At 39.0% G+C, this 20208-nt stretch overlaps 1 protein-coding gene across 3 annotated transcripts; it reads right to left on the bottom strand.

The window, feature by feature from the left end:
* Window positions 1–6228: 6228 nt before the first annotated feature.
* Window positions 6229–10539, bottom strand: SPRY1 (sprouty RTK signaling antagonist 1). Of its 3 annotated transcripts, none has more exons than XM_032333351.1 (2): window positions 10438–10539; window positions 6229–7552 (listed from the first exon to the last, which is right to left on the bottom strand). In XM_032333351.1, the coding sequence occupies exon 2, from the start codon at window positions 7495–7497 to the stop codon at window positions 6538–6540; it is 960 nt and encodes a 319-aa protein (XP_032189242.1). In that variant the 5' UTR covers window positions 7498–7552; window positions 10438–10539; the 3' UTR covers window positions 6229–6537. The 3 variants fall into 3 exon arrangements, with proteins under 3 accessions (XP_032189242.1, XP_032189243.1, XP_032189244.1); XM_032333352.1 differs by lacking the exon at window positions 10438–10539 and adding an exon at window positions 9388–9906; XM_032333353.1 differs by lacking the exon at window positions 10438–10539 and adding an exon at window positions 8961–9377.
* Window positions 10540–20208: the final 9669 nt, after the last annotated feature.

The following is a 20208-nucleotide window of genomic DNA, read 5'->3' as shown; positions in this document are numbered from 1 at the left end:
GAGGAGCAAGGAGCCTGATGAGAGACTGGATCCCAGGGACCCCGGGATCATGACCTGAGCCCAAGGCAGATTGCTTAACCGATGGAGCCACCCAGGCCCTCCAACTACCCTCTTGTAACCAAAATTAAGGTTTCTACAACTTCCTTGTTCCTCTCCCTCTTAAAATTCCACTGTATCTTTTTCTTCCTTCTCTTCTTTTATTCTTTCCTCTGGGAGCAGAGCAATTCTTGCCAGGATTAAAGCACTCCTTTGTGCCTTCTCTTCTAGATCCTCCTTCCTCTTCCGGAATTCTGTTCCTTCAGCTATTTCTCCGCCCCATTGCTCTTTCTCAAATACCCTTGCTCTCCTCCTACGAAAAGGCTCAGGTTTATTATTCCAAAAATCCTCCTCAGCTGTTACCTGCCTCATTACTTTCTTATCATCTCAGAATTTCTAGAATGAATAGACTTGGAGCTGTTACCTGCATGTACTTACCACCCATTCGTTTCCTAATCCCTTGCAATCCGGTGATTACTATTTCACGCAAATACCACTCACCAAATTTAGTTGAGTCTCCACAGCTTTTGACATCTAATTACTAATTTCCATCTTGAAAGTGTTTAGATTCTAAAACACACCAATCTCTTGGGGCCTATACTTCTTTGACCAACCCTCTTATCTGTTGACTCTGCATTCTCCCTCTGTCCCTTAAAATATAGGTATGTCCCTAGCTATTCTTTCCTCTGAGGATCTATGCTACAGATTCCCTATCACCCCCATGTGGATGACAGCCATCACCACCTCTTAAACCTTCAAGGATTTTTTTCAGTGACCTGCTGGCAACTCACTCACACTTTAAGTTTATCCCAATAGAACTTTTCCCACTCAAAGTACCTCCTAAACTAATTCCACCATTTCTTTTAACAGAACTACCATTTACATATTCACCTTGCTCTAAACCTTCTGAATCATTTTCAGTTCTTTCCTCTATCTCAAGCCCACATATGAATAACTGCAAAGTCCTATGAATTTAACATTTGTAATACTTACTCCCATTGACCCCTTCTTTCCATTCCTATTAACCTTCAAGCCACTTCTGACTCTTAATACTTTTGGCTTTCTTTTTCAAGGCTGGCTTCCTTATCTTAATACGTGCCATTTTAATCTCCCACAACTCCCCACATACCTATAATCGAATTCAGAGGTGCTGCACTGTGGCTGTGCCTTATAATCATCTCAGTGCTTGTAAGAAAAACAAAAGCCAAAGCCCTCCCCCCAGAGATTCTGATTGAAATGGCAGAGATGGGATCTAAGCACAGGTTTTGTTTGTTGTTAGTTTTACTCTCAGATGACTTTAAAGTATAACTAAAGTTGAGAACCACTCACTGTTAGCTAGCCAAACTGATGTCAGTTTTCTCAAACACACACTTTGTTTCCTTACATCAAATTTATTCAGCTAGTTTTGTCTGACTCCCTTCTTACGGCATTTATTTCTCTGCTTTGGACTGACATCCATCCGTTGTGCTTTAACAAATTTGCTCAATTTTATAATTTATAAATTAACCTGGAACTTTTGTTCAAATCCTCCTTCCAATCGACCTTCCTTTCCTTCCAATAATTTACCACCACATGTTCACATATAGCAAGTAGTTTTAAGAAAGTTTTTGTTTTTGGCAACTAGACTTTAGGTAACTAACCTCTGAACCTGACTTCTCTTCTCCAAAGATGGATTAGATGATCTGTAAGTTTCCTTCTAGCACTAAAATTATGATTCTATGCTTATCAAAACAAACTCTTGGCCTACAAGTGAATGATAGAAACTTCTAGTACATTTTCCCAAATATGCCCAATTCAAAACAGCTCTAGTTTCTCTGACAGTTTTTGCAGTTAGAGTTATTACCATATCTAGTAGGATTCAGCCGTCTAATACCAACCTTTTTAACAGTGCAAAATAGAACATTTAAATTTGCTTTTTCATCACTACAGTCCTAATGCAACGAAAACAATGGTAAGAAGTAACATCACCTAAATTCTTAAATCTAGATGCCAACTTAGTATTACTTTTTAACAAACTGATTAAATCAATTTGTTATATTATTGCCACATAAACCTGGCCAGAGGAAGCACACAGGCTCAGTTTTCCAGTGAAGTTGTTAACTTTAATATTAACATAAAAATATAACCATGGCAATGAAGTCATTTGCTACTTATTCCTGATAGCTAAGGGCTAATAGTATTTGCAAAAAAAAATATACCCCCACTTCCTAAATTATAGTCAAATGCATTAATTATGAAGTAAAAACGTCCTGGTTGAGTATGGAACGGTAAAAGCTAATGGGCAGCATTAAGGTACCAGCTTGAAGCTAAGAAATGAAGAAAATCCTGTGTCAGATGAAGGAAGTCCTGGCTGTATCCTAGTATCATGAACAGTTTATCTTCCAAGCTAGGCCTGTGTTTCTACATCCTCAAAATGAAGACTTCAAGCTAAAAAAGCAGTTCCAAAATCATTTGGTAAAATAACCCAAGACGCTTTTTAAAGATAAAAATACAGAATACAAAGCTCCTCCCCTAGAGATTTTTCTGATGTAAGAGGTCTGAACTATAAGAGACTTCTGAATTTTTAACTAGTGACCTATTTGTTTTCATACATGGTTGAGAAGCATGATGCAAGATACAAAACCCATTTCTATCTCTAGAATTCTTCTGCATATAGAATAGTATACACAGATGTTCAATAAATATAGGAAAATGACTTGGTAATAGTCTGAGAGAATATTAGAAAAATCAGTAACTTGTCAATTAAGTACATGGCTGTTTTTAATATATGTAATCAGTGAAATAATAGGGGGAAAAAAAGTCCTACAACTGCCAACTGGCCAAAGAAGGATTTAAAGTTTTGTTTTCAAGATGTTTAAAAACTTGAAACTCTCTCTTGCAATTAAAACAAATATATAAAATACAGTGGGAGGTGGGATAGGTTTTAAGAAACTATCTTGACCCTCTTTTTTTGTTGCAATATTTCAGTGTTTCAAAAAGAGACTATACTGTATCAGCTAAAGAGCTGTATACAAAACATGTCATGAAATACATTATCTAAAAACAGCATGGGGGGATTCAGGAAAAGGAGACAATTTCAACAACTAAAGTAATCTTCTGGAAATGAATCCTCTGAATTTGGTTCCAGTATCAATTTTAGGGTAAAAACAAGACTAGTTTTAATTCACTTCCTTTCACTTTAAGGAAAATGTTTCTTACTTTTCACTTTTGTTAGTAATAACCGGAATGTTCTATGGTTTGGATTTTGGAAACCATGTAATAATTAGACTATAAGGTTTCACCTTAGGCCTTCACAAAAAGCAGCATGTCTACTTTTTTGCATTTCATTTTCCTGCTGGGTTATATTTTACAAGCTCTTTTGATAGGAAACTACTCAATTATAGAAATCCCATATTGGTTTTATTTACAATTAAATTATCTAAATAAAACTTCTCTGAAATGAAAAAATTGGCATTCAGAAAATATGCTGGAAAGGAACTACTTAACAAAAATAGTCATTCTGTCAAGCTGTAGTAATTGAGGAATAGGGACAAAATCATGGAATAAGGGAAAGAAGGCTATTCCATCTATTTGGTATGTTATTTTTCATTTATATGTATCAAATAAATGCTAGTGGGCACTGTAAATTTCAGCTTCGCTGGTTGCTTTCGAAGCCTTAGCATGATGATCAATATTAGGTACAAAAGTCTTGGACTCATAAGCACTTATGGGGACACACCCTATTACTTTTTCCTTCTAGGTTTAAACTATCACAAAGGAGGACGTTTTGAATCAAAGGGTTGGTTTATGCTTTGCCACCTGACAAGCTTGTCAGAAGTCTGAACTTCTACTTATTGCTACTTCCAAATAGGGGCCTAACATTATGCAAGAATGCATATATAGCCCTAGTAGCAGCAGACCACCATCTTAATATTGCAATTTTAATGTATTCTGCATTTAGCCAGAAGTTAAAACTCCACAACGTACCTCATTCTCATAAAAGTTATAAATTTCTTGCAATAAAAGCTACAGCTTCTTAGTCTGGTTATTATAGCTACAGACAGCTCTTACACCAGATCCTAATTATACCGAGAGTCTGAATAATAACAGAAAAAAATTACACGGTATTTTGAGAGTCTGTGTTTATATACTTTGTTAAGGGGCCAATCTCAACCAGAAACCCAATTTTAAGGGACCAGTGATAACATTACATAATGAGTATAAGAGAAAATAACTTCACATTTTGAAATACTATAGATTGTGAAGTAGCCTCCAATACAAATATTCATTTCTAAAATGCTTCTGGCTTTCAAAGCACCAGGGAAAATTTTTGATTACATCAAATGTCACAATGCCAACTAGTAGGTTTAGTGGTTTGAGAGAAAGCATTAAAACAAATCTCTATCACTTATGCCTTGTCCAATTAAAACAAAATCAAGGCTTATTTACAAATAACATGTACTCCTAAAATTAGCAGCCAAATCATCCAGAAGACAATGACCAAAACAAAAAAGCTGGCTAAGAGTTTTAGTAGTCTAAATCAAAGGTCCAAATTATGTCAGCATCTTATTCCGAAAAGCACAGAATTATTCAGGTTTGACATACCACTTAGGAATGGGGATTTGGTAAAACTGAGTCTCAAGATTCACATAAACAAAATTCTATCAGACCCAAAGATTCTACCTGAGTGGTTTCAGCAGACTAAAAAAATAAAAATATTTTATATGAAGTTTCAGGCCCTCAGATTTCTTATTCCACAGAACGTGACAATGTGCAGTTTGATCGGGCCACATTAAAGACTTAAAGAAAAGGAAAAGTTAGGGGCAGGAATGTTTTTAAAACATCTCTTTGATAATGTGAATTATTCCCTTGGTGCACTCTAACATCTAGAATGTTTTATTAAAGTGACAGTGCCGGAGACTCCTAGCATGCCTAGAGAACTAAGTTCTTTAAGTTTTACTGATGAAGATTAATTTTTGATTAACCCGAGAGAGTTAAAATAAACATTTTTTAAATTACAGACATGTTCCATTCTGAGAAATTATGATATACACAAGATATCTTGCTTACAAAATAGCCAAAGTATGGAGTGACTGTTAATATTAATTGCAAAAAAAGTTCACTTTATAAAAGTGATTGACTTGGGCATTTGTTGAAACAGAATTTGGATCACAAAATTTTGACTAATGCCTTTTCCAGGAAACATCTAGTTCAAAATCTGAGCTCACCTATGCCTAGATTCAGTATGTTAAAGCAATAAAATGGGTGCATATGAAGAAAGAGTCAAAGCAAATGACAAAAATCACCATAATAGTACAGGCTAATAAATGAAGAAATCAAGAGACAGTTTCATTAATTAATATATTTTCTGCATTATAGTTAACATATGTACTTTCTTCGTGTCACCTTATTTTCCGTTATGTATTGATATTTTGTTATATTCAGACATGAGTACATTTCAACAGTCTTTTGCAATAAATATCATAAAATAATAGAGATTCGCATAATAAATATTCTTTACAATAAAAAAGTTTAACAGACTTTTGTCTTAAAAATAGTCAGAATTCAACTTTGTGTTTTATACATAAAATATACAAAAAGCACCACAATCTGTGGTTAAGGCAATGAAAACACAGAAAAAATTAGAATTACTCAGCTGTTAACTAAACAAGGGGCCAAAAGGACCATTAAGGGGCCAAGATCACTTTAGGCAGCATAGTTCTGTGACACCTATAGGTCAATCAGCTATAAATATCAACTTTAGTTACCCAAGTGCCCTCAATGATGAGAATTTGGTAAAAAATGGGTGTGGAAGGAAAGCAGTTGAGTCCTTCACAGATATGAAAGCCAGAATAAAGACGAGCAACATACAACCACTATATCTCCAATGTGAAGATTTACATTGTAAAGCAAATCTAAAATTACATAGGAAAAGAAAAATACCTGGCATCTCCAGAATAAAAAATGCAGGGGAGAAAATTTTGAGGGCAGTGGTTAAAGGAAAATTTTTATGTTATAACAAAAATATATCCCCCATGCTTCTAAGGGTCCAATGCTATGAAGATAGCCCTAACTGGAGATAAACTTAATATATAGCTTATTTAAGCAATAAAATGTTGCTTCTTTAAAAACCAATTTCCCTGCTCCCAGAGTACCCAATCAAAACAGCTCTAAATCATTGTAGATTGACTGGGTATGTGTGTTGGTATGTTCATGTATACAACAACTTTGACAAGTTGCCTGTAGAACAAAAAGGCTACACAAAAGCCCACTAGCTCTCAATACCCTCTTCAGTGGATGGCAGTGGCTCTTCTCATAAGTGGGAGCCAGGTGCAGTTTCACAGTCCACTCTTACTGAAGATCATCCATTTGAGAAGAGTAAGATCCATGAGTCAAACCTTGGGAACAGGGGAAGAAAGGCAGGAAAATTGTAAAGAAAATAAAACCAGTATCTAATAGAATCTTTTTAACAGCCACAGCTTGAAAGTTAGAAGTTCAGGAGGTCCAACCCACTTCCAAAAATCATGATGGTTTACCCTGACTCCTAGAGGGACAGCTCTCCAGCTTACAATAGACAGTGTTGGAGTTCTTACATCTGCATCCTGGGCGATGGATCCAGTCATAACACCCCCTGCACAGCTTCAGGCATCCTTTAGCAGGAGGGTAACAGAGTAAGCAAGGTAAAAATAGAGACATGGTTCCCATACACAGGTACCTAGAGCAGCAGTGTGACTGTGAACAGGAGCAAGGATTATCCGAGTAAGAATCCCCTTCATCATCATTGGAGCAGTGGTAGAAGATGCCCTTGACTAAACACATGCAGGTTCCATATTCCACCATGCTCTCAGCAGAGCAAAGGCACTGACGATTGCAGGCCAAACAGGATGGCAGGGTCCTGGGAGCTGTGCATTCTCCACACTTGCACTTCCCACACTGTTCACAAATAAACTTGTGCTGTGTCAGGTCCTCTTTCAAAGAACCCTTTAAGTCATCCACAACCAGTTGCTTGGGCTGGGTCCGGATTACCCTTTCAGACCTATTCCCAGGGACTGGTCTGGTTGGCGGTGACCTTCCTAATAGTCCCTGCTCGGAAGAGGCACTGCTGTTGCTTCCAGAACTGGCTGCACTTCCAGTGCTGGTGGATCTGCTCAAAATGGGGCCTCTGGCATTATTTGAGAGTCCTGCATGTCCCAGGTGGCTTGTAGGTCTATGCTCATAGTTGTTATTCACATTAATTGGTACGATTTCATGAGTCCTTTCATGTTTTTCTTGTCTTGGTGCTGTTCGTGGAGCAGGTCTTTTCACCACAGATGGCCCTTCTGTGTATTCGTTACTACCTCTGATGGCCTTGATCTGGTCTAAAGACAAAATAGCAGCAGGTTGAATTTCTCTCTCATAGTCTAACCTCTGACGGCTATCCAATGTAGGCTGCTGGATCACAACTAATGAACTGCCACTGCCATGTTGATTTTGGGGATCCATGTGTAGTGATCTCGAATTCTGGCAATCAGTGGAAACCTCGCATGCATCTGAAATCCTAAAAGGAAATCAAAAATGAAAAAAAAAAAAAAAAAACCAGAGAGAGAGAGAGAGAAAATAAATGACAGGAAGCATTTCTGGGGGGCGGGGGGTGGGGTAAACGCTGTCAAGTCACAAATTGCCTAAACCACCTGGTAATGATCTCCTTCATCAGCGGATTACAATGATGCTGGGGTCCTGGCCAAAGTCCAATTCCAAGAGGCAAAGGACCACATCATAGAAGAAGAATGCAAGCAAGAGACCCCACGTCATAAAAGTTAAAAGTTTTTTCAACTTCCAAAAAGCAGAATCAAGAAGCAATGCCTTCCTGTTTATGAATCTAACAAATAATTAAAATGGAGTATGTCCTTGTAGAGAATATTGAGTATATGCACTGGAATAGCTCTCATCTAGAGAAAACTCAGTTTCAGTTCACTGGTATTTTTGATAAAGGAAAATACCCACTTTTAAAAAAGTTAAGAATGATTTTGGTCCTCCTGCCTTTCTGTTATTTGTTTGCTGTTGCAAGCATTAGATTAATAATGAGGAAATTTTAGTCAAGGTGTCCTCTGTGCATTAAAAAAAAAAAAAAAAATAATCCAACAGACTTCAAACTAAAATGGAATCTCAACATAAGAGGGCATATTCCACAGAAACCAGGATTTGAAAGCTTGCTCATTACTTATCTATAAGATGTAAAAGTGAATTTAGATGAATATAACAGTTCTTGATGTTTTATAGCCCTAAAGCAAACACACAAAACCAATGTACAATGCTGTGATGTTAAAAAGCATTCACATTTGAAATCATGGAAGGATTTTTTAAAAGTTTAAATTAAGGGCTCACTCACATAACAAGGTAACTTTCATGAACAAGTTAAGTATTAGGCCTTTAAAGCAGTAATGGAGAAATCCTGGCCATTTTAATTACCTACATTTCCTCTAATTTAAAAATCTGTATTTACATGACAGATCTTGATTTTCAAAAGCACTGCCAAATCCGAATCAATGTGCTTCTTGTAATAAAATAAGTACAGTAAAATCCTGATTAAAATAAGCATTTTATGTATTTCCATACCAAGAGTAAGTTATTTCTAATTTATAATGCACTCTTCATACACACACAAGCTACCAAACATAAAAACATTTCCATTTTCAATCATAGTGAAGCAGAGTACTTCTCACACAGATTCCTCCTAAAGTCCACATAGATCCGTTCCAGTTCAAGAATGAAAAGGAAAAAAAATGTCCATTCTCAACTACCACCCTTGAGCCGAAAACACCAGCTTAGGCAATAAGGCAGAAACCCATTTCATCTCTTAACCGAACTGAAAGTCTATAATAGACTCCCCCTTATATGTGAACTTCTTGGAGTTCCCTTCCCTCGTTCTCCCAACTAAGATCTCCCAAGTTTCTACTTCACTCTGCCTTCTCTGTCCATGAGGAGAAACACATTCATGATGTGCTGGATCCTTAAGGGCTGTTAAAATACTCCATCGTTACTCTGCACACACAATTATCATTCCTCCTTGCAGAGCACTTTTAACCCAGGGCTTTACAAGCAGAGGCTCCGAAAGTACGGAGTCAGATCCCCCTGTTCAGAAAAGCCGTGGAGGATACGAAGAGCGTAGTGCTAACACCAGGCACACCTTTCATCCGCGTTTTCAACGACAGTTGTAACAGAGTCCACGCCGGCTGGGGACTTAGATAAGCAGATAAAAAGAAAATCAGCCGCCTCGGATCTGAAGCAAAGACCCCTTCGCAGCACTGACAGTCCTCGATCCATCCCCATAGACCCTCGCGCGCTCTCGGCAACCTGTCTTCCCCCACGGAAACAGGAACCCAAGTCCAGTACCTTTTCCGACAATCCCATCACATCTTAAGGATCACCGAGGATTTCCAACCCATTTTCGCGTATCTCGCCAAGGTTTCTCTTAGATCGCGTAGAGCCTTCCGAGCTAACGCAGGCGCCCAAAGCAAGCCCACAGCATGGATAATTATCAATAAAGATCTCTCTCTACTTTAAAGGCAAAGCCGGGTTCCTAAAGAGCCGGGCAGAAATGAGCCGGGGTCAGGGGCAGCGGAGAAGCGTCGCCACACTGTAAGTTAACGACGGTGGAGCTGCGCCCTCTGCAATCCGAGCTGAGAGAAGCCGTGAATAAATAGTTGACGGAGAGGAAGGAAAAGGAAAAAGTTATGAATGAAAACAAGTTTTCTCTCTCTCCCTCTCTTCAGGCAGGAGGAGGGGAGGAGGCTGAGGTTACCATTACCTCAGGAGGGCGGACTTCCCATTTTTAAAGTGGCAGCGCCCTCTCCCCTCCCGTCGCCGCTCCGCCGCTCTCCAAACAAGAATAAAGTTGAAGCTCGCTTTGGCACAGACTAATTCTGTCGAGGGGCTTACCCGCGAATTCCGAGGTTTGCCTCCCTAGACACGCGCGCACGCGCGCACGCACACAGACACACACACACAAACACGCGCGCGCGCGCACACACATGGCCTTTCCCGGTCCCCCGTCTGAGGAAAACTCCACAGAAAGCCTGCCTTTGGCACAAGTCAAGAAGTTCCTCAGAGAACTCCGGGGAACACTCCCAAAAGCCTCCTTGAGTCCATCTTTCGCGTGGAGGCTTCCTTCAAGAGGACAGCCCCGGCCACCGCGCCACCACCCCGGGAAACTGGGGATTGGAGACCCTACCTCTTCGCCCTCCACAGCAGCGAAAGGTCGCCCACCAGGTTACCCAGCCCGGAGCGGCCCGGGGAGAGGCGGCGCCGCGGGCGGGGGTAGCCCCTCCACTTCCCCTCCCCCCTCACCGAACCCCGGAGCCCGCACCTGCCGCGCGGAGCCAGTGGGGTCCGCGCCTCCCCCACCCCCACCCCGCCGGCCAAGAGCGACGGTCCGACACTCACCTAGGCCGAAGCGGTGGATCGGGGCCAAGCCGTGCAACCCGGCCCAGGTCCCGGTGCGAGCCGCAGCGTGCACAAGCCGCATCAAGCGCGGCAGGGAGGACGAAGAGGCATTGCCCCTGCTGCGGCGTGTCGGCCCGCGGCCTCCCCCGCCCCCACCGGGCAGGAGCGCTCCCCGCGGCCCCCTTCCGGCTGCAGAAGACAATTCTCCGGAGACTCGGCGCGGCCCAGTGCAGCAGACTTCTCACGACTCGCGTTCGCCGCTCAGCTCAGTAACATCCACCTCTGGGGCTTTTCTCCTGCAGCCCCCTTCCACGAATCAGGGGGGGGAAAAAAAAAAATCCCTTCGGGAGGGTGCTCGAGTCTCTCAGAAAAGCGAGCTGGGAACGGCAGAGAGGAGTGCGTGACGGGCCCCCGACTGGCACGCTGTGCTCTGCGAAAGTCCTCCTCGGGTTCCGAACGGTCCTCGCGGGAAAGGAAGGAGTGGCACCCCCCTGACGAGTGAAAATCCACGTCACGGACGTTCGAGACTCCGCGGCGCCCGGGACGGGGCTCGAACCGGTGTCTGCGGGCGGGTCACGGAATCGTGCAGGCCCCGGCGGGGCCCGGGGGCGCAAGCTTGCGAGGCGGAGGCTGCCGCTCCCCCGGGGGTGGGGGTGAGTGGGAGTTTTTTTTTTTTTTTTTTTAACCCAGTTTTTTAGGGGTAGCGGTGAAGGGAGCGAGGTTGGGGGATTCTTCTCAAGGGAAGAGGCGGGGCGTCGTCTCTTGGCCCCCGCGCAGGTCGAGGCACTTTCCCGATCCTGCACGCTGGGCAAGTGGGGGCACAGCGTCCCCCGGAACTCTGGTCCAGGCAGGGCAGCCTCTCCCGGGCAGTGCTCGCTCCCAGTCGTCCGACCCTTCTGTTCCACGGCCGAAATGCCTGCCACAGAGGATTAGCGATTGGAAAATAAAACAAACGAAACATTAATTTCGCCTTCTTTCCAGGCACTCGGACGCGTAGCGCGCTCAGCCGCCCAGGCACCCGGGAGAGTGGAGCAGGGTGGGCTCTCCGCCAGCTCGCCCGCCACCCGCCGCCCGCTGCCATGTGCTGGCTGTTGCTGCTCCGTGATTGACAGGCCGGCGCACAGTCGGCGTGTCAGCAGCGAACCAAAGTAACATGCAGTCTTGCACGTTTTGCCGAAGTGCTTTTGCCCCTTGGAATGCCTAGGAGTTCAAACAACGTTCAAGCAACGCCTCTGCGCATTGGAAATCAATACACAGAGACGGGAAATTCAGGTTTTCAACAATTGCTTCGCCCGGACTCGGTCGCCAACAATGCCTAAACAAACATGTATTTGGTCCACACACCGAGTACCAGCGTCTCTTAGGCAAAAACGACCCTGTTTTCCACACAACCGAACGTTTCAGACTTTAAACTTGTTACCATTCGGATAAGGAAAAAACAAACAAACAAACAAACAAAAAACCAAAACGAAAGGGACCATGCTTTTTTTCTCTTAGCAGTAGCATTTATTTTAAGAGTAGTAGTTTTAGCAGTGAGAATGCTACCGGTAATTTGCAATGCAACCAGTAATCTTAGATCTAAAGCGAGTTCAAAGAAATGTTCAGTTTCTTGCAACAGCCAGCAGTTTCTCACCTAATCTTTCCTTAAATATCTACGGAATGAAAGGAAGGAAACAGTTCTTACCTAACGCAAAGATTGGAAATTGCTTTTCAGGCACATTTACAGCGACTGTAGCTGTTCCTTATCCAGGGTAAGGAGCTCTGTCTGCTGCTATCACTCTGCAAACCACTGCGTGCTTTACAGAGCAATCCCACTCCAGCTCCGCAGAATTTCAGCAGCTCGCCTCCACCTCCACCTCCACTCCAGGACACGCCTCCAGTGATATCATATGTCAATCACACGGGCTGCCCCAAAACCTGGAACAGGATTTTTCCAGCAGTCGTTTCCTCTTTCTTGTATGTGTACCTACTTGACAATGTTGCCCTGGTACGCTAGTGTGATAAACATCCTCTAAAAATTTGAGATTGCCTCTAAAAATCCTGCAAATGCAGTTTGTCATAGAAGGATCCTTTAAATTTAATCAGTCTCAGTTAAAGGATTAGTGGACACAACCGTTAAGGTCGAATTAGAAAATAACATTGAAGAATAAAAGAAGATAAAGAAGTCGTATACCAAGCCATCACTTCTGATCAGCTAGAAAGGAAATGTATATTTATACAAAAAAAGATGATAATATGACATTACAGTTTCTATTTAGAGCAAAATTCAGAAGACGTAAAATCTGAAAGTTCAAAAGGTAGCACTCCTTACTGCAAGTGTATATAACATTACCTCATCAAGGTGAAATTTCCTGCTGTAGATTTTATAATAAATGTTCTATGTTGGCTTGTGATATAATTTCCTAAAAATCAAATTTAAAAATCCCAACTTCAATTTTGCAATTTGTATAATTTTGAAAAAAAAAAAACTCATTTATTTTTAAAAAAATCAACTAAATGGGGGCGCCTGGGTGGCTCAGTGGGTTAAAGGCTCTGCCTTCGGCAGGTGATGATCTCAGGGGTCCTGGGATGGAGCCCTGCATCAGACTCTCTGCTCAGCAGGGAGCCTGCCCCCGCCCTTGTGATCTCTCTGTGTGTGAAATAAATTTTAAAATCTTAAAAAAAAATCAACTAAATGGAAACAACTAAAATAGAAATAACTTAAGAAGAAATTTTTTTATTTCTTAATGATCTATGTTGTGTTAGTGGAGGGCAAAGAGTATTTTAATCAGTGGGAAGCTGGCTTTTTATTTTCTCACAAACTATGGGATTTTAGATATTTATTTTCAGAATTGTGTACTTCATGTTGCAGTGAGGATAACTATATGTGAAATTTATGGTTTCACAGAGACTTTTAAAAGATACGTTAACACCAAAAATATACTCTAAGTGGAGAGATAGTTTGTTTTTTTTTTGTTTTTGTTTTTGTTTTTCCAGGTACTAGATATCAGAATTAAAGTCTTTGACAGAATAAAGGAAACAAAACAAAACTCCAGAATCTAAATCATGTATTAATTTGGGTATGGAAATTTTCAATTCTTAAGCTCCTTCTTTACTATAACAAGGATTCTGTGGAAACTGGTTTTTCTTAGACTTTCAAATGTTTGAGCACTTTAAAAAATTAAAGCTGTATTTGGAATTAACCTCTTTGGAAGCAAGGGTATTGCTAAGATCAGCACCAAGAAGAAAGCACACTAGAAAATAAAACAGAACAAGAACAAAGCCAAAAAGCTATATATCCACTCAATATTAACTGTATTAAAATAGGCTGTTTAAACAGGTAAAATCATTTTTATTGTACATATTTTCTGTTTCTTCTTAGATCTCATATTTTGGGATGTAATGAACTTTAACCAAGGATGGATAAGTTTCTTGACCATTATGAATGGATTTGGAATAGTCAAACCAGAACTAGAATATCACTTCAGAGCATCCTACTTGGTTCTTCAAAATTGTCTTCTCAGCTATCACCATAATTTTAGGATGAGAGGTCAGTTCACCAATATGATAAAACCAGGAGAGGGAGCACTGAACACTACACTTCCGTAAATCCTACAAAAATATTGTTGAAAGATTTCTGTTACAAATAAGCTTCAAACTATTTCAACCACAGATGTATTAAATTACAATCTGCATGCGATTAAGTATTTCTGAATTACAATAAGAAGTGCATGAAATTTTATCTATAACACCATCATTATGGGTTATGTTCTATTTAGAAATCAAACATTACAATGCACAAGTTGACCAATGACCCCTTACATCATTTAGCAATAAAATACATCAACATGTTTTTCTCCAATATTAGGTTACAAATAAATATAGCTATTCTCTTGCTACCCTGATCTAGAAGATGTTTAATAAAACCTGCTTCTCCTCTTGATTGCCTACAACTCCTAAGTCTGTAGAAATTCTAAACTTTTAGCTTAAAATAGACATTGTTCTTTATTAAGTCTAATTTCAGCGTACCTTAGATAGAAATAGATAACTGGAGCATGAAACTTTCCTGGAAAGGAAAAACAACGTAAATATGCATAGGAAAATCTTAAAATAATTTTCTGTTCACTATTAAGATATGTCTAAAAGAATAACGTGGGATGGAGAGTGAGCCCTGATATGTTGTTCACTTTCGTGTGAAAACAGGAACAGCCATGTCCTCTGCTGATTTGATTTTTGGAAAAAGAATAAAATAAAATGAAAAAACAATCTGGAAACTCTTCTCAACTGCTAGTGATTAAAAAAAAAAAAAAAAAAGGGACAGTACTGAGAAGCTTAACTTACTCATTTATCTATTTTATTTGCCAAAGTAGCAGAATCATAATGTGGTCCAAGCTCTTGAAAAAGAATACCCTATTAATTCTCCCAGTGTTTCTGTGAAGTCATGATAATAAGCATAATCTTTTATCTTGTTGAGAAACAAAATAATCACATAAGTTGGTAAGTTAGCCTATAAGTGCCTAATAAATTAATGAAGAACCAGGAATGGAAACTAAGTCTCTACTTTCCTTTTAGGGCAATAGTCACTATATTACTATACTTCCCAAGAAAAGCTGGCAAGGATAGGACATTTTATTTTCAGTTTCCTTTTGTAAACAGTCTTTGTAGTTGACAGAAATAGACCAACCCATTCTGTAAATTTTCCATAAACATTCTCTTTATTTTCATAAGCTTAATTCTCATCCTTCTGCCCTATTTGAAACACAAATGTTCTGTATTGCTTTTAAATTCTGGAAGTGGGCAAATCAAACAATACGTTGAGTAAATTACTCTGAATGATTTGTAGAGTTTCTGTCCGCTCTATAATTCTACAACTAATCATTTGTGTACTTTGTCACAAGTGATTCTATTTTCCTGTAAGTTGTAAGAAAAAAAAAGAAAGAAAGAAAAAAAGAAATGCACATGGAAGGGCTCTGCATTGCCCTCTATTCCTTAAGTGTCATATTCCTTTACAGAGAATCCAAGACACAAGAATTCAGACAAACTGCATCACTACTCTATCTCAAAGATTTTACTAACTAAATCCACATGGTAAGGTTGTATAAGGAAACATCTTTGCCTTGCACAAAACAGTCTTCATTTCTTATCTAGCCAATTGAAGAATAAGTCCTCTCTTTTTTCCTCTTCCATATTTAATGTTCCTTCTGAGCTTGTTCTGAGCTTCTTGACTTGTTTTCACAAGAAAACAAAATTAGCAATCTCTTCTGATTTGACGTCTGAATGCCCTCATTATAATGATCACCTGGTGGGGCGCCTGGGTGGCTCAGTGGGTTAAGCCTCTGCCTTCAGCTCGGGTCATGATCTCAGGGTCCTGAGATTGAGCACCGCGTCGGGTTCTCTGCTCAGCGGGGAGCCTGTTTCCCTTCCTCTCTCTCTGCCTGCCTCTCTGCCTACTTGTGATCTCTGTCTATCAAATAAATAAATAAAATCTTTAAAAAAAAATAATGATCACCTGGTATCATCTTTGATTCGGCAAAAGTTATTAATCCTCATTTCTGTAACTATTTACTGCTATCTTCATCTTCAGAGACAAATGCATAAGAATGTAGGTGAATTTAAACCGGTAATGGCCCCCAAAGATAGAACAGCAAGAAAACAAAATCATGTTTTCGTTAAAAGAAAAACAACTTAAAACATCTGGGGTTTACTTACTATAATCTTTATTTCCTACACTGAAAAAAGAAAAAACTTACAAGAAGATTTTTCTGAAAACCTTATACTTAGAGTTTTCTTTGATTTGCAATTCTCTTAGAGCATTTTAAATAATATTTCACGTGGCAATAATAATTGATAGACTACATATATTGAAAATGTGAGTTTTTACTATATCATTCTTCTATATCATGGTCTATAACTTCAGGTAATATGCCATATTTGTCCAAAATGTCTCTATGGCTAATATTACAAGTATGAAAACAGCATGATATTGAGAAAAGTATAATTAATGTAGGATCAGATGATATGAAGTTCGGGTCCCAGCTTTGCCATCTTCTAGCTTGATGACCTTCACTTAATTTCTCTTAGCCTGCTTTCTCATCATTAAGCTGAAGTTAATAACAGTCTTTCACCTTCCCTAATTGTAGCGCTACTATCAACTCAATGTATATGCAGTGTTTTGTAAGCTTTATAGCTCTGTATAAATTCTGCAAGTTAGCATTGCCTCAAACACACTCTGTGATGAAGAAATGTTTCAGGTCCCTTCTTTTAAGGTGCTTCATCCCTAAATAATGAATTTATTTATCTTATAATTGTTTCAAGTTAATTCAGTTTTGCTTTTGTTTTTCTAAGGCTGAGCTCAGGTTTAAATAATTGCATTTCTGTGTGTGTGTGTGTGTGTGTGTCAAGTGGGGTTTTGGAGCAGATATTTGCTAGTAATTTCAGATTAAAAAACTGGATGAGCCCTGATCACTTTAACATTTACCTGGAATTTTTAATCATTTATATTTTACTTCCAGTTAAGATAAAGTTCATTGCAAATAATAAAATCTCTTCTATAAAATTTCTAAACCCTTTGTGATCATTCAGATTAAATGAAGCAAATATGTGTTTTTAAAAAGTAATTGGATAACATTTTAAAAATTGAAAATTAAATACAAAAGTAAAAAGCAGGGATGCCTGGGTGGCTCAGTCCATTAAGTGACTGCCTTTGACTCAGGTCATGAATTCAGAGTCCTGAGATCGAGTCCCTTATCAGGCTCCCTGCTCAGACGGGAGCCTGCTTCTCCCTCTGCCTGCCCCTCCTCCTGCTTGGGTGTGTGCTCTCTTATTCTCTCTGTGAAATAAATAAATGAAATCTTTAAAAAAAAAAAAGGAAAGTAAAAAACATAAACTTCGACATATTTTCATACTCTTGCTTCTTTTTGATAATCTCTTAGAAAGTTCATTTTGATAATGCCTATGGCAGATATGGCAGCAGAAAGTTTCTGTCAATTACCAAAGAACTATATGAATCTGACGTTTGCATTAATTTTTAAAATTGCTAGCAAAGAGGTCTGACATACAGCCAATGCCTTTCAACTAACAAAAAAAAAACCAAAAAAAAAAAAAAAAAACCCCAAAACCTGTAAAGCGCCACCTATTGTTGAAAATAAGTCATTTCATATTTCAATCAAAACTACAAAACTGCCTATTAGTCTAGGAATTGGATTCATCAATTTATATATATTTTTTAAAGATTTTACTTATTCATTTGACAGAGAGAGAAACACAGCGAGAGAGGGAACACAAGCAGAGGGAGTGGGAGTGGGAGAGGGAGAAGCAGGCTCTCCACAGAGCAGAGAGCCTGATGCAGGGCTCCATCCCAGCACCCTGGGATCATGACCTGAGCCAAAGGCAGATGTTTAAGGACTGAACCACCCAGGTGTCCCCATCAGTTTACACTGATCAGTGTTTTGTAGTCTTTCTTTCCCTTAAGTTATAATATTGTGTTATGACTTGGGGTGTTAGTTTTTAGTAAAACTGCAACAAATGCATTAAATAGATTGGATGCTTTTTGAAGAATCTAAAAGACAAACAAAAACAACAACAAAAAAATCACTGCATCTATCTGAAGTTACAATATCAATGGAGAAGATAATAAAGTAATGATATTGACTTTTAAACAACATATATACCCAAGAAGTTGCTTTTGCACTCAAAGTAGTCACTTAGAAAAGGTATATGCTGCTTCTAATAATGCCACAATTGGATAAACCTTTCTTCAAAATCCTTAATTACAAATACCATCTGGGTTGGTCAATTATAGTTATAAATATTAGTCATCTCTTATGAATAGATTTCTCCCTGAAAGTCTCTTTCTATTTCTTTCAAAATTGAACAGAAAAAAAAAAAAATGGAAGAGATGAGTATATAATATCTAACTTTTTTGATGAATTATGAATTCGTCTACTCTGAAGGTTCGTAACATTCGGAAAATTCTATAACCTTTATGTGTCAAAGTGTCCTTAGGACTGGTTTATTTTATTATTTATTTATTTATGTAAGCTCTACACCCAGTGTGGGGCTTGAACTCATGACCTCGGGATCAAGAGTCACACCACCAACCGAGCCAACCAGGTGCCCCATGAATGGTTTATTTTCAAAGTAAGTGTCCTTAGTATTAACTGACCAAATTAGACATATTTTACCATTCTTTAAGATTTCGTGAAAGCTTTGTGGGCAAATCTTCAGCCTATTGCTATCACATCATTTAATGATTAGGCATGTAATGAATTTTCATTCATCAAGTTAGATCTGGCCCTTCCTCCTCTTTTTCCACTGCTACCCTGATCCAAGTTCTGGTTACCACTTATTAGATTACTGACTCATCTCTAAGGCAGCTATCTGACACCAGCCTTTTCTTGGGGCATTCCACATAGTCAGATGAATCTTTTAGGAAGAGACTCTTTTGTCAGGTAACTCCTTTGCTCTTGATTTCCTTGAGATCAAGTCCAAATCCTCACTGTGGCACTAAAATCCCTCTGTAATTTGTCCTTACTTTACTTTTCCAATTTTGACAGTTATGATTCTACAAAAGAAGCCTTCCTTCCAGTCATGCCAGTCTTGTAAAACAATGTGATCATAATGGGCCCATTGCCTATTTTCTCCTTCCGGTGTTTCCTTCTGCCATGCCCTAAAGAGAGATTGTCTTTTACTTTTCCTCTCTTATGAATCCTACTTATTCTAGAATGAGATTCAAGTTCTTCTTCCCATAAGAATTAATGCCTTATATTTTATAGCAATACATGTTTTATGTTACATTCCTTTCACTGTTGATTTTCCACACCAGAGCAAGTGATCCTCTAAGATTTTTGAACAGTTTTGTTATTTTTACTTAGGTGTGTTGTTTTTCTTCTAAGACTTCTACTCAGCTTGAGCACACATCTTACTCAATATCCTGGCTCCTAGTGATTTATGGGTTAACAAAATCCAAATCCATCTTCAAAAGGGAAATCGTTTTCTTTTTCTTTTTTTTTTTTCTTTTGTTTTTAGGGAAATATTTTTCCAATACTGATATTATTTGTAATATATACACTTATCATACACAGTACTGATACACAAGATTGACCAACCCACAGAATAAAATGTAGATTATGTTATGCTGCTATCTCAGAGAAATTAAGCAATATGCATGTTCCATTATAGAATTAATCAATTAGGGCATAAGAAAAGATTACTGAAAAAGTCCCCCAAGTCAATATATTGTGTAACTACTGGAAAAACAATCCATGAAAGATCTTGAATACTATATTACAAAAAAAAATTGAGATCAAATACTTATAATAACAAGTTAATTAGAGATTCAATTGTGATTTTTTAAAAAATCATTTCATACTTTACAATTCACTGTCAAACTGTATGCAGTAAATAAGTCATGGCTTCCCTTTCCTGCAGGACCATTTTAGTTTATGCATTCATTCATCAAGTATGTATTAGTAGTGTGCTTGATGCTGTGCTAAGTGCTGGTGATACAAAGATGACAAAAAATTCCTGGAGAAGCCCTAACAGTTCCAGTCTCTACCGTATAACTCTATGCTGTGCAGTTGATTGGATTATGGGTGGGCTCAGGACCGAAACACAGCTGGGAAAAAAAAAGAAGAAAAAAGAATGAGCTGGGCCAGTCTGATAATTACAGAGAGAACAAGGCAGTTACTTTATAAAATAAAGCTACAAATTCACAAAGAAAAAGGCAACAAAGGACCATGGGTGAATAAAATTTATGAGCATATGAATATTATTAGGTAATAATAACCAACA

Source organism: Mustela erminea, chromosome 2, assembly GCF_009829155.1.
Source record: "Mustela erminea isolate mMusErm1 chromosome 2, mMusErm1.Pri, whole genome shotgun sequence".
NCBI lineage: Eukaryota > Metazoa > Chordata > Mammalia > Carnivora > Mustelidae > Mustela > Mustela erminea.
The sequence above is the reverse complement of the archived record's forward strand: the minus strand, read 5'-3'. Positions and strand labels throughout refer to the sequence as shown.